Source organism: Nerophis lumbriciformis, linkage group LG31 (assembly GCF_033978685.3).
Source record: "Nerophis lumbriciformis linkage group LG31, RoL_Nlum_v2.1, whole genome shotgun sequence".
Taxonomy (NCBI): Eukaryota; Metazoa; Chordata; class Actinopteri; order Syngnathiformes; family Syngnathidae; genus Nerophis; species Nerophis lumbriciformis.
The window spans coordinates 8,710,001-8,725,000 of NC_084578.2; the positions used below are offsets into that span (position 1 = coordinate 8,710,001).

General features: G+C 37.2%; 1 protein-coding gene across 3 annotated transcripts in view; it reads left to right on the forward strand.

Moving 5' to 3' along the window:
* LOC133574416 (pyridoxal kinase-like) overlaps positions 1–15,000 on the forward strand; it is a 35,716-nt gene that overhangs the window by 15,319 nt on the left and 5,397 nt on the right. For 2 of the 3 annotated variants that reach the window (XM_061926605.2, XM_061926606.2), the window contains exons 4-11: positions 1,255–1,338; positions 1,436–1,470; positions 1,762–1,847; positions 7,556–7,601; positions 7,956–8,067; positions 11,384–11,520; positions 11,608–11,674; positions 14,473–14,626. In XM_061926605.2, coding sequence (XP_061782589.1) covers positions 1,255–1,338; positions 1,436–1,470; positions 1,762–1,847; positions 7,556–7,601; positions 7,956–8,067; positions 11,384–11,520; positions 11,608–11,674; positions 14,473–14,594 — 689 coding nt within the window. In that variant the 3' untranslated portion in view covers positions 14,595–14,626. Of the gene's footprint in view, positions 1–1,254; positions 1,339–1,435; positions 1,471–1,761; positions 1,848–7,555; positions 7,602–7,955; positions 8,068–11,383; positions 11,521–11,607; positions 11,675–14,472 lie in introns of all 3 variants that reach the window. The other variant, XM_061926604.2, reaches the window with a different exon arrangement.

Here is a 15,000-nt window from a genome sequence, read left to right on the forward strand (position 1 = left end):
TCTACAAAGCAATTAGCTACCTGCTGCCACCTACTGACATGGAAGAGTATTACACGGTTACTCTGCCGAGCTCTAGACAACACCGACACTCAACAACACATTATTTGCAGACTATAATTACTGGTTTGCAAAAAATATTTTTAACCCAAATAGGTGAAATTAGATAATCTCCCACGGCACACCAGACTGGTTGAAAAACACTGCTTTATAATATTATAATATTGTAATATGTACACATATATGTAAAGTATATTTATATATATATATATATATATATATATATGTATATATACATGCAGTCGGCTTTCGACACCCTCGACCAAATTTTTTTAGCCCAATGCGGCCCCTAAATCAAAAAGTCTGGACACCCCTGGATTAGAGATTGACCGATTATCGGCGTTGATATTTGGTATTTTTGTCAAGACTTGGACTATGGCTTGGTTTGTTCTCCCGAGGTGCAAGTGAATTGGACCAGATGTGGCGTGAAGGTGAATACATGATTTATTTAAACACTATAACTACAAAAAAGTACAAACGAAAAGCGCGCACAGTGGCGGAGAAACGACTTGGCTATGAAAACAAATACTTGCACAAAGGCAGAAACTATGAACAACAAAAAACACTAACTGTGGCTTAATAAACAAATACTTGGCATGAAAAAAGAGCAGCAAGGGTCATAAGGGTGTGGAGAGTGCAGAAGCATAAATGCGGGATGTCGTCAGAACGACAAACTGAAAACAATGAACTTAAATACTATAGACATGATTAACGAAAACAGGTGCGTGACGTGACAGGTGAAAAATAATGGTTGCTATGGTGACAAAACAAAAGTGCACAAAAAGTCCAAAAACAAAACCGAACATGACCAAAACAAAAAACATGATCACACAGACATGACAATTTTGACACATGTCGGTATCAGTCTTTTTTTTTTTTTTTTTACAACTACAAAAGAACCACATCAGCAAATACGATATATACACATACTGTAAAATGCCGGTATTCAGTATTTAAAAAAATAGTAATGAGTTAAGTAGATGGTAATAAGCACTGCTCAAACACAAACCTGTTTGCCATGCATGAGAAAAGTTCTCTTTTTGCTGGAGCCCAATTTTTCATTTCAGAATAAAGTTCATTGTCATTGTCAATCATTCTCCCCAAATATGTTTTGACATCTGAATTCTTCTCGACATTATTTGGTCTTGAAGCAGTGTTATTTTAAGAAGTGCATTTTGTCCCATGTTTATCTCCAAGGGTACAGCAGGGACACGTCCTTCCTGGCGACAGTGGTGGACATCATTAAAGAGCTGAAAAAGGCCAACCCCAGTCTGGTATATGGTGAGTGCACTACTAGTGAATTAATGGAATATTTTTAATTTTCTTTTAAAGAAAAGTGTAATAAAGTAAGAGTCATGGCTGCCGTTCCTTTCAACAGTTTGTGACCCTGTGATGGGAGACCAAGGTGCAATGGTGAGCACCACTGTTCTCTTTCTCCACTACATAATTATGTATAAGGTCGTAAATATTGACCACATTTTGGCGTATTGATTTGATGTCAGTCTATTAAAGAAGAGCTGACCTTTTTGTTGGGATGTTTTTGTATTGTTGGAAAAGTTGTAAGACATTCTTTATACAATGTGGTCAATGACAGAATGCCTGATGGGGTACATTGTGGACGCCTACAACCACGCGTTCCTAGTTTGTCGGCGCGTTTTCAAAGTCACTTTGACCAAGTCATAACAAATATTTAATGTGTTGCAGTATGTCCCGGAGGAACTTCTGCCAGTTTACAGAGACAAAGTAGTGCCTTTGGCGGATATCCTTACGCCCAACCAGTTTGAAGCAGAGTGAGTGACATTTGAACACTTGTGCACCCCTTGGGCCTAAAAATGTGAAATTATTGTTTTATTTGCTGGTTAGAGGTCTGAAATTTCACATGGGAGTTTTTTTTTGATAACATTGCAATGTGTTTTTGATTGCAACATTGTACTCATTGTACTCAAGTACTCATTGGCCCCATTGACTTCCATTATAACTGCTCATTTTTAACAGACTGTAATACTGATATAGTACCATGTTTTTACATGAAAACTGAATGAATGTTATGTTTGGCAATTGAAAAACAAGAAAATGTTGTTTTGATATAATTGCATTCCTTGACCACCAGGTGGCGCCAGAAAATCACGAGTAACGTTTTTTTTAGAGCTTTGATGAGCTAAGCTGCCATGAAACTGCTGAAATGTAACAAAAGTGAACTTGGGCAGTTATGGATAATATGGAAAATGTATCGTCACACTGTTAAAATAATCGCCTAAGTCAGGGGTGCTCACACTTTTTCTGCAGGCGAACTACTTTTCAATTGATCAAGTCGTGGGGATCTACCTCATTCATATATATAATTTATATTTACTTATTTATGAAACATATGTTTTTGTTAACAAGTTAAAGGTGTTTAATGATAATACAAGCATGTTTAACACATATAGTTAATATTGTTAATAAATTAAAGGTGTTTAATGAAAATACAAGTATGTTTAATACATATAGTTAATACTGTTAATAAATTAAAGGTGTTTAATGAAAATACAAGTATGTTTAACACATATAGTTAATATTGTTAATAAGTTAAAGGTGTTTAAAGATAATGCAAACATGTTTAACACATATAGTTAATATTGTTAACAAGTTAAAGATGTTTAGTGATAATGCAAGCATGTTTAACACATATAGTTAATATTTTTAATAAATTAAAGGTGTTTAATGATAATACAAGAATGTTTAACACATAGTTAGTATTGTTAACAAGTTGAAGGTGTTTAAAGATAATACAAGCATGTTTAACACATATAGTTAATATTGTTAATAAGTTAAAAGTGTTTAGAGATAATACAAGCATAATTAACACATAGATTCCTTTCTTTCATGAAGACAAGAATATAAGTTGGTGTATTACCTGATTCTGATGACTTGCATTGATAGGAATCAGACAGTGGTGCTGATAAGGTCCGCATTTTCGAATGGAGGAGAAAAAAAGTCCTCCTTTCTGTCTAATACCACATGAAAGTGGTTGGTTTTTGGCATCTTATTTATCCAGCTTCCGTACTCCTTTGTATACACTTTACAAGAAATACATTGTTGGCAAACTCCGTAGCTTGCTAGCTTGTGCACGCCAGCTTTCTGAGACTCTTATTTTGGTAGCGCAGGCAGGATGAAGCAGCGCTTTTATTGTGCAACTGTGCAGTCTGTCTTTGGAGTTTTGACGACAGGTACGGCGCCAGAGTCTGTTGAAATAAAGTGTTTCTCGCCTTCCAGTCGGTAATTTTAATGAGCTGGCAGCAGCCAGCGTCATCTCAGAAGACCCTCGGGTGCCGTGAATGTCAATCAAGTGACGAAGGTGACGTCATAGTGAAGATTTATGATCGCTCATTTTTAGGACTATTTTTTTAATGGCTGGCTGGTGATCGACTGACACACCCTCCGAGATCGACCGGTAGCTCGCGATCGACGTAATGAGCACCCCTGGCCTAAGTCATTTTCTGTCAAAAGTGGGGGTTTTTTTGCCTTATCTAGTCATGACGCCGGCCACCAATGGTGATCAGATCATGTGATTGTTACCCTTTTAAGATAATGGCCTATGTCAAGTGTGTGAAGTTTTTTGTGTTTCTTAAAAAACGTGAAAAAATGAGTTAGGCGATTATTTTAACAGGGTGACGATATATATAAAAGACAATAAACTCAACCAAGTCATGCCTGCTTTTTCTCTCATTGTAGCTCGGTAGACACTGTTAAAATATATTATTTTGCCTATATTGCCTGTTTTTGCCTCCTGGCTACTGAATCAAAATCAATGTTGGTATTGACCTATTCAAGACTAATTTCCCAACCATAAATATATTTCACTCTGCATTTTCCCATTATAATTTTTTTAAATATTTTTGACAAAAAGGCAACATAAAAAACAACAAAAAACATTAAATCAGGGCTCATCAACTACATAATGAAGAGGACCGCAGTTTTCAGGGCCCGGACATCGAAATGTGGATGTTTCGTCAAAGTGCCCCTGCAGGTTATATTTCTATAAGACTGCGTTTATTAATTGCAAAGTAAACACATCGGCTTTCACACTGCACTGACCATAAATTAATCATCCTGCCCTCGCTACTTGTTTCCTGCGTGTGCAGCTAGCATACTTGCCAACCTTGAGACCTCCGATTTCGGGAGGTGGGGGTTGGGGGGTGAGGGCAGGGGCGTGGTCGGGGGTGGGGCGGGGGGCGTGGTTGGGGGCGTGGTTAAGATATATATATATATATATATATATATATATATATATATAAGAAATACTTGACTTTCAGTGAATTCTAGCTATATATATATATTTATAGAAATAAAATAAATACTTGAATTTCAGTGTTCATTTACAAACTACAACTCACAAACACTTTAGAGTTAGGCTCCACCATCAGAATGTGTACTTAAACTTATAAATATCACATGGATATTATTCAGTGAGTTGATTCACCAAAACTAACCTGTTATACAGGAGGAAAAAGCACACAGGACGTTTCAATTGTTCACAGACTGGTCACGCTCATCAGAATGACAAGACACTTCCGGTCTGCAGGCGATGGCATTCAATTGGGAAGAAACGCCCTACTGCCCCCTACTGACCAATGTGAATACTGATAAATGTGTAATGACAGCTCCAAAAACGAATTCAAACCACAAAATAAAATAAATAAATCAACACAAAAATGTGACACATTATGGGTGGGTCACATATGCATGTACAGTAGATGGCAGTATTGTCCTGTTTAAAAGTGTCGCAACTTTGCTGTTTACGGCAGACGAACTGCTTTACGGTAGACACTGTTGTTGTGTGTTGTCAACACGTCACTCAGGTCCGCCTGAATTTCCGGAGTTTTTCGGGAGAAAATTTGTCCCGGGAGGTTTTCGGGAGAGGCGCTGAATTTCGGGAGTCTCCCGGAAAATCCGGGAGGGTTGGCAAGTATGGCAGCTAGACAGATAGTTAGCAGCATGAAGAAACAGAAGCTCCAGAATTTTGTCAATGATTGATGTTCCTTCTTTTGTGGCAATAGACTACAGACTCTGATTACATTGAACACATGTTTATTAAAAAATAACCAAATAACAATGTCTTATAATAATGCCCACACACGAAACGTGATTAGCTGAGCTCAAGTGCGAGTCCAAGGCATCACGTCTGTAGTTAATGCAGGGGACCTCTATGAACGGCGTTTGAGAGGGACCTTGTGATGCCCATTGACGGTGCATTCTACATAGTCTGCAAAACATTCCTAGGAATAATACAATAACTGACTTAATATAGCTTAGTCTACATTTTATATTTCATCATTCAACATAAAATAAATAATGCTCTACTCACCGTGTTCGGTATGGTAAATCCACCCTGCGTAATTGGGGTCTCTAGCCCACTACGGGTTCCACCCACTGCCTCGGTGTTTAGAGGATAGCTGGGGATCTGGCGGTGGAGGAGTTGCTGGTGATGGTGGTTGTGAGGGAGGAGGCGATACAGAGGGTGATGTAGGCCGGCTTCGTCGCGTGAAGAAGTCTACAATTTTTGGTTGTGTTTTCCACTCTATTTGCTGAATAGCGATATACGATATATATGTCGATATTTTTTCCGTAAAGTAAAAACAAAACACAAAACAGTCCTAGTTACCTGAGATACTAAGTACCGTATTTCCTTGAATTAGTGCCGGGGCGGTAATTAATTTAAAACCTCTTCTCACTCTGGCGCTTACCAAAGGCATGCGTTAAATTTAGGCATGCGCTAATTAATTTAAAACACCTTCTCACTCCGGCGCTTACCAAAGGCATGCGTTAAATTTAGGCATGCGCTAATTAATTTAAAACCTCTTCTCACTCCGGCGCTTACCAAAGGCATGTGGTAAATTTAGGCATGCGCTTATAAATTTGAGTGTGATGTAAGGATACCATCATGACATCGCTTAATGCCGCAATAAAATTTAAAGCACAATGAATCATCCCGGGAGTTCTTTTTGTTTGGGTCTGAAAAGGCAATTAAAATAACATTATTACCACCTGTTAGCAGGTTTTCTTAGCTCATGATTTGTTTCTGAAATGTTACTCGTACATCTGCATCAAAATGACTCATACATGACACACGCAGCTATATTAATAAAACATTTTTTCAAAATAAAGCGCTTTGAAAGACGCAACTCCAACAACAAAAAGTCAGCTATCCACCACTACAAACGAACGCAATATTAATAATAAGAATTGCAATTACCTTAAATCCTACTGAATAGCTCTTTATCTTCTTCCCTTTGTGCGATTTTAAATTATTAAAATTAGCCTCCTCCATTTTGAAAATGATGCCTTGAAAGGTAAAGTGTCACTCGTGACGTGATGAGTTTGACCCGGCGGTAATTCTAGGCATGCGCTAATTATTTTGCGAAACGAGTTTGACCCGGCGGTAATTCTAGGCATGCGCATATTATATACCCGGCGGCAATTCAAGGAAATACGGTATGTCATTATTATGACTCAGTAAGTCATTATTTTGACTTAGTAAAATACTAAGTCAAAATAATGACTTACTAAGTCAAAATAATGACTTACTATAAGTAAGCGTTTGCAGTAAGAGTTAAAAGTGGGGCCACATGCTGACATATGCTCAACTCATCATGCTTAATTTATTACAGCATTTGGGAAGCCTGTAGTTGATTTTTATTATGTAAATGTTATATTTTTATCAACATGTTATAGCAGGGACCCTGCCATTCAAAACTAGGCTGCTACATTACTAATGATTAATGTAACTATAGCTGAAAAAATTGTACAATAGCAATAGGAGAGACTATTCATCTCTGAACACCATGGAGTTCATGTAGGCTTTATGATGCAGTTACATTATTATATCAACTATCAGAGACAGAAACTCTTCATTTAACATAATGTCCTTTTTTGCTGCTTCAACACAGAAAAAGCTAAAGTGAAATAACTTTGTTGTTAACCGTAGGTCACTAATGATTGCCTTTCTCTCAGACAGACAGGGTTTTGCTGTCCGTTTCATGTGGGGCACACACACACATGCAGATGTGCACACGCACTTTGGAGCACATACTTGTTGGTCACAAAACCACGACTGTATGCTTTGCTATTGCCCCCTGCGGGGTAGCGGAAGTACTGCATGCATGAGCAATCCTATTTTGAATGGTTTCATCAAGCCTATTTGGGTGATGTTCGGCGGGCCAAATCAAAGCCGCCAGTTGAATAGCCCTGCTTTATGTTAGAAAGATACATCAGAAGTTGTTAAAAACGATTTCAAGCATAGAAAGTGAAAACAATAGTAATTTGTAAATTTTTATGAGCGGGTCTTTTTTTGGGTCCTAAAAGTAAGTGTGTATAGTTGATCTTGGGCTAGCACAAGGATTAATATATTTAAAAAACTGAATAAAGTGAACATACTCAATAAGTTTGCTCGTAAATGTTTGTACAATACAGAAAGTGAGGTTGTCGTTTCATGGATTGATCTGCTTTTCCTTAACAGGCTATTAACTGGAAGAAAAATCCACACAATAGAAGATGCTGTTGAGGTGGGTTTTTGTTGTGTGTCTGTAATGCATGGGGCAGTCATATGTGTGCAATATGTATCATTTATTACAATTTTTTTGGTATTTCGTCGTTTTACTTTTGTAGCTGTATGGAGAAATGGCAGCTGGTTGAATCAGCTCTGCTCTTTTTAATGTCTTTTATGTCCTTTGTGTTCTTTAATGTTTCATCTTTTTACCTTACTTGTTGTGGACTTTTCGAATCTGCACCGCAACCACATATTTTCCCCATATTGTGGGCGAAATAAAGTCTGTCCTATCCTAATCCTTCTTGATGTGCAGCGTTTAGAAAGCGGTCCAAAAAATGCTGAGTGAACTGTGCCCTTTTGTTCTCCCCAGGCAATGGAATTGCTTCATAAAATGGGTCCTGATATGGTGGTCCTCACGAGCACTGACTTGCCTTCACAACAGGGAGACCAGCACCTGGTGGCCCTTGGCAGCCAAAAAATAGGTACAACACCCCATCAGTTACCCCCAGTCTTAGCAGGAGAACATTTAGCGTTTAAATAATTTAAGATGTGTGTTCTATGGGGGAAATAAGCAACATGAAGCTTGAATACATGTGTTGCGTAACACTGCTGTTTTTTATGATAACATCTTGTTTGTATATATTTGATGTGATCCAAAAACTTTTTTGTAATGTTGTGATGATCTCACATGGAAGTTATTAATTTCTTGTGTATTTGTGTATTTCCTGTCCAGCGCTCTTATTTTTTTTGGTCCACTCCCTGTCAGCTTTTGTTTATCTTTTATTGTGCTTTGTACAGTGGAACCTCCTTTTAGGAACTTAATTGGCTCTTGAACAGAGAATTGTTGCATTTGGACCAGTTGTTCCTCCCAGGGAATTCAAGTCACAAGTCGCTTCCAAGCTCGTTACGACACTTAAAGCTGAGTAGAAAAACCACCAGAGACAGAATAGGTATTTTGTAATATATTTGCAAAGCTTTGCATATACATTGAGACCAGTCCAGCATAGAACATTCAATCGCGCCGCCAAGATGGTCTGCCCCCCCCCCCCCCCCCCCCCCCCGAAAAACCCTCTCCCCTCTTAAGTCTCTCTTCCTCCCACCCTCGCAGTCTTGTCTCTCCAACCAAAACACATGCCCATTATCTCTCTTTCTTACATTCCTCACTCAAGGTTAAGCACACAGTTTTTTGCAGACAACCAAAAGACCACAATTGGAAGAAAAACACTAGCTGTTTTGTAATATGATTATGAAATAAAAGAAGTAACACTTAAATTCGGATATATGTAAATATCTGCCTCCGACAGTTTGTAAATCGAAAAGTTTGTATTGTGAAGCCCATTTCTCCATAAGAAACAATGTAAATATGAATAATGGGTTCCAACCTCGACAAACGTCTATAGGTCCAAGGTTCGAACACTTTAAACACAATATAAAGTGTTATACAGTATTGTATACCAAACAAACATAACAAAGAGGGAATGGATCAACTTTCTATTTATTAACAAGTCAAAACAATAATGACAAGCAGAACTGTGCTGTATGCGCGGCTTTGCCAACACACACAGTCCTGTTGGTGCCCTCACAAACGATCAGAAATCACAAAAATCCTTAACTTTTAACAATGATATTGCTACATTATTTAACCTTTTGAAAAAGTCAAGTCCATTTACATTATATTAGCAAAGGTCCTCTGGTGAGCTGCTCCTAGGGAGAAACCAGTAGACAGAGGGAGAGAAGGGACACATCCACGAGAGCTATTTTTGCTTGCCTTGTCTGAATATAAACAACTTATGGGAAAATATACACTTTTTTTGTAACCTTCAAACGTGGTGGATGAAAAGGAAACACAGACGCTATTGCTAGCGATATAGAACATATATAGCACAAGTAAATATGTAATTTATACTACAATAACGTTACGATATATAAACGTACAACAATACATCGTATATGGCCGATTTAGTGCAACAAAAACTAATTAGAAGTACTAATAATGGCTTTTATAGAAGCTTATATTGTTTTTTTACATTCAAAGCCGCCATCTTTGAAGCCAACTGGGGGTGGTGAGAATCTCTGACTTTCTGAGTCGGAAATCCGACCTCCCAGGGGCGTGCCAGTTGAAACTTCCGACGAGAAACTCAGAAAGTCCGATTTCCCAGTACACCATAATTCCCCAAGCACAAAATGAATGGATGAAGCGTTTGTACACAGAGACATGGTTCGCACACAGAGACACTTTAAAGTTCGTAAATAGGGGGGGGTTCGGAAATTGAGGTCTCACTTCAACTTCATTTTGAATCTCTTAATTTTTCCTGCTCACCCACGTTGGGGCTCCCTTGTTTTTGCCACGATTGAATACATTTTTGCCTGCACGTCACCTGCCGTCTTCGCGTCCCGGGGTCCTGACCACCAACATAACAGAATGGGTGGACTGGACTACATCATTAGAATAGAATAGAAAGTACTTTATTGATCCCTGAGGGAAATCCAGCACCACAGTTCGCTCACAATAGACAATAAATACTATACAGCTTTATTCACATGTGAATAATATAAATACAGTCTATTATACAGCATTATTCACATGTGACTAATATAAATACAGTCTATTATACAGCATTATTCACATGTGAATAATATAAATACAATCTATTTTACAGCATTATTCACATGTGAATAATATAAGTACAGTCTATTATACAGCATTATTCACATGTGAATAATATAAATAGTCTTATACAGCATTATTCACATGTGAATAATATAAATACAGTCTATTGTACTGCATTATTCACATGTGAATAATATAAATACAGTCTATTATACAGCATTATTCACATGTGAATAATATAAATACAGTCTATTATACAGCATTATTCACATGTGAATAATATAAATACAGTCTATTATACAGCATTATTCACATGTGAATAATATAAATACAATCTATTTTACAGCATTATTCACATGTGAATAATATAAATACAGTCTATTATACAGCATTATTCACATGTGAATAATATAAATACAATCTATTTTACAGCATTATTCACATGTGAATAATATAAATACAGTATTATACAGCATTATTCACATGTGAATAATATAAATACAGTCTTATACAGCATTATTCACATGTGAATAATATAAATACAGTCTATTGTACTGCATTATTCACATGTGAATAATATAAATACAGTCTATTATACAGCATTATACACATGTGAATAATATAAATACAGTCTATTATACAGTATTATTTACATGTGAATAATATAAATACAGTCTTATACAGCATTGTTCACATGTGAATAATATAAATACAGTCTTATACAGCATTGTTCACATGTGAATAATATAAATACAGTCTATTATACAGCATTATTCACATGTGAATAATATAAATACAGTCTGTTATACAGCATTATTCACATGTGAATAATATAAATACAGTCTATTATACAGCATTATTCACATGTGAATAATATAAATACAATCTATTTTACAGCATTATTCACATGTGAATAATATAAATACAGTCTATTATGCAGCATTATTCACATGTGAATAATATAAATACAGTCTATTATACAGCATTTTTCACATGGGAACAATATAAATATGTTATACATATATTCTACATTTAATTACACACCAATATAGTATTTTTGAAATCAATGTTTTGTGTACTATTTTTTACATCGTCCTGCTACTTAACAAGCCGACCAACGTTCAAAACAACATCTTTGCCTTCATGCTACCCTGATATCGCCGTCGATTCTTTCATCCTTCTCGTAGTGAAACCGGACGGGAGCGTTTACAATCAGAAGATCCGCATGGACATCCCCAAAGTCGACGCGGTATTTGTGGGGACGGGAGACCTGTTTGCTGCCTTGCTGCTTGCCTGGACACACCTTCACCCCAAAGACCTGAAGGTGTGACACTTTGCGTGAAGCTCCCATGCTGTAATGCCTGCCGCGCTGCCGTCTTGTGTAACCCGGCCTTCTGTTTCTCACTCACAGGCTGCCTGTGAAAAGACGGTTTCCGTCATGCATCATGTCATCAAGCGCACCATTACCTACGCTAATGGTATTTCTGGCTATTTCACGCAATTACAAAACCCAAAACCAGTGAAGTTGGCAAATCGTAAATCAAAACAGAATACAATGATTTGCAAATCCTTTTTAACTTATATTCAATTGAATAGACTGCATAGACAAGATATGTACCGTATTTTTCGGACTATAAGTCGCAGTTTTTTTCATAGTTTGGCCGGGCTCCAGTGCGACTTATGTTTTTTTCCTTCTTTATAATGCATTTTCGGCAGGTGCGACTTATACTCCGAAAAATACGGTAATGTTCAAATTGAGAAACTTAAGTTATTTTGCAAATAATCATTAACTTAGAATTTAATGGCAGCAACACATTGCAAAAAAGTTGGCACAGGGGCATTATTACCACACCGATGTCGGTTTTTGATGCAGTACCGCCTGAAGGATCGAAGGTCACGGGCATTCAATGTTGGTTTTCAGCCTTGCTGCTTACGTGCAGTGTTTTCTCCACACTGCAAAAAATCAGTGTTCAAAAACAAGGGAAAAAAATCCAAAAATTAGGGGTATTTTACTTGAATTAAGGAAAATTATCTGCCAATAGAACAAGAAAATTTGGCTTGTCAAGATTTTCCAAAACAAGTAAAATTAGCTAATACCTTTAAAATAAGTATATTCTCACTAATAACAAGTGCACTTTTCTTGATAGAAAAAAAAAATTAGACCTTTTTTCTCAATATGTTGAAAACTATTCTTAAATGAAGTAAATGCTAGTGCCATTATCTTGACATAATGATATGCGCCCGGCATTACATTTCTTGAAACCAGCAAACTAAAAACTAGTTTATTGTTCTTAATGGAAAGGCAACAAGGCAACCGCTTGTTACTCTCGGGGTCTCCTAACCGCCCAGGCAAATCATATGGTCTAAAAATGCATTTTTCCATCGATAACATGACATCATCGCGCCAAGTGCATGCTCTTTCAGTCAATTAGTGCGCGAGGAATATATATATATATATATATATATATATATATACATATATATATATATATATATATATATATATATAGAAATATACAGCTTATACAATTTTTTTTTTATTGTAATTTTGAGTAATTTACCAGAATGTGCATGAACTATTTCTGATCAAAATTGTTTGAAATGTCACATGTTAAATGTTTAAATATTAACTGTCCGTTTACTGTACTGTGCCAACTGCACTACTATATGAGTACATCTTTTCTCTTGTTTCATTGAAAATAAAACCGCAAAGTCCATTTGGCTGTCATCTGTTTTAATTATGAGACACAATTGTGTCAAAGTCATGATTTTTTTTGTTCATGCTTGAAATAAGAAATTATTACTTTAAAAAAGTAGTTTTATACTTGTGAGTGTTGATGACACAGCTTTGCAACACTTGATATTCTAGTTTCAAGCATGTTTTACTCAATATAGGTCATAACATCTCAGCAACAAGCTGTAATATCTTACTGAGATCATTTAGGACCAAAACACTTAAAACAAGTAAAACACTCTAACATAAAATCTGCTTAGTGAGAAGAATGATCTTATCAGACAGAAAATAAGCAAATATCACCCTTATTTGAGATATTTCATCTTACTTAGATTTCAGTTTTTGCAGTGCACTCTCATTTTTCTTTATTTCTTGCATTGTAGGGGCGGTGTGGCTCGTTGGTAGAGCGGCCGTGACAGCAACTTGAGAATTCCAGCTTCTGCCATTCGAGTCACTGCCATTGTGTCCTTTGGCAAGACACTGGTTTAAATGTAACTTAAAGAAGTAGATCATGTAAAGCGCTTTGAGTCAGCAATTACAGCCTCAAGTCTTTTTGAATACGGGCAGTTTCGCCTATTCCTCCTTGCATCAGGTTGGATTGGAAGCATTGCTCTTCATCCAGTATGTCTCTGTCAATTGCTGCATTCATCTTTCCCTCTATCCCGACTAGTCTCCCAGTTCCTGCCGCTGAAAACCATCCCCACAGCATGATGCTGCCGCCATCATGCTTCACTGTAGGGATGGTATTGGCCTGGTGATGAGCCAATACAAGCATGTTTTACTCAATATAGGTCATATCTCAGCAAAAAGCTGTAATATCTTACTGAGATCATTTAGGACCAAAACACTTAAAACAAGTAAAACACTCTAACATAAAATCTGCTTAGTGAGAAGAATGATCTTATCAGACAGAAAATAAACAAATATCACCCTTATTTGAGACATTTCATCTTACTTAGATTTCAGTTTTTGCAGTGCAGATTCTCTGAACCTTTTGATAATATTACAGACCGTAGAAATTCCCTGCAATAGCTCGTTGAGATATCTTGTGCTTAAACTGTTCGACAATTTGCTCTCGCATTTGTTCACAAAGTGGTGACCCTCGCCCCATCCTTGTTTGTGAATGACTGAGCATTTCATGGAAGCTGCTTTTATACCCAATCATGGCACACACCTGTTCCCAATTAGCCTGTTCACCTGTGGGATGTTCCAAATAAGTGTTTGATGAGCATTCCTCAGTCTTTTTTGCCACTTGTGCCAGCTTTTTTGAAACATGTTGCAGGCATCAAATTCCAAATGAGCTAATATTTGCAAAAAATACCAAAGTTTGCCAGTTCGAATGTTAAATATCTTGTCTTTGCAGTCTATTCAATTGAATAGAAGTTGAAAAGGATTTGCAAATCATTGTTTTCTGTTTTTATTTACCATTTACACAACGTGACAACTTCACTGGTTTTGGGTTTTGTACTATTCTCGAGAAGTGCCCAATCTTTTCAGTTTTTCCTCTTTGTTTATATGTTCTTTTGCTCTCTGCCGTTTCAGAAAAAGCCGGCCCGGGGAAAAGGCCGAGCCCCGCGCAGCTGGAGCTGAGGATGGTTCAGAGCAAAGGCGACATAGAGAACCCGACCATCGTAGTGGAAGCTAAAGTTCTACAGCAGCCGTAACGACTTAGCTTCGTAAACACACATTGGCACAGGTAATGTAGGATCTTCCCATCCGGGTGTTAAACTCGAGAAGGGCCAATACTTACTCTGTACGGAGACACTCCAGAATCACTGCCGTGCATCTCTCGCTATTAGGATGTCTGTAGAATCTTAGAATCAATCAATTAGCCAATAGGACCTATTTTTAGAGGGCAAAGCACTTGACTAGTAAATGGACTTGAAGATCATGCATGCTTGTCCATGCCTCAGCTTGTTTAAGTTTCACTATGAAGTCAGAGCTCACCATAGGTGCGTTGTGATTTTCAGTAGGGAAGGAATTCATATGGCTGGATCTCACGTGAGAGGAAGAGTGGGGGTAGATCATTTTGCAAATGATGGCAACTGACGCTGTGGTCAAAGTTCGAAT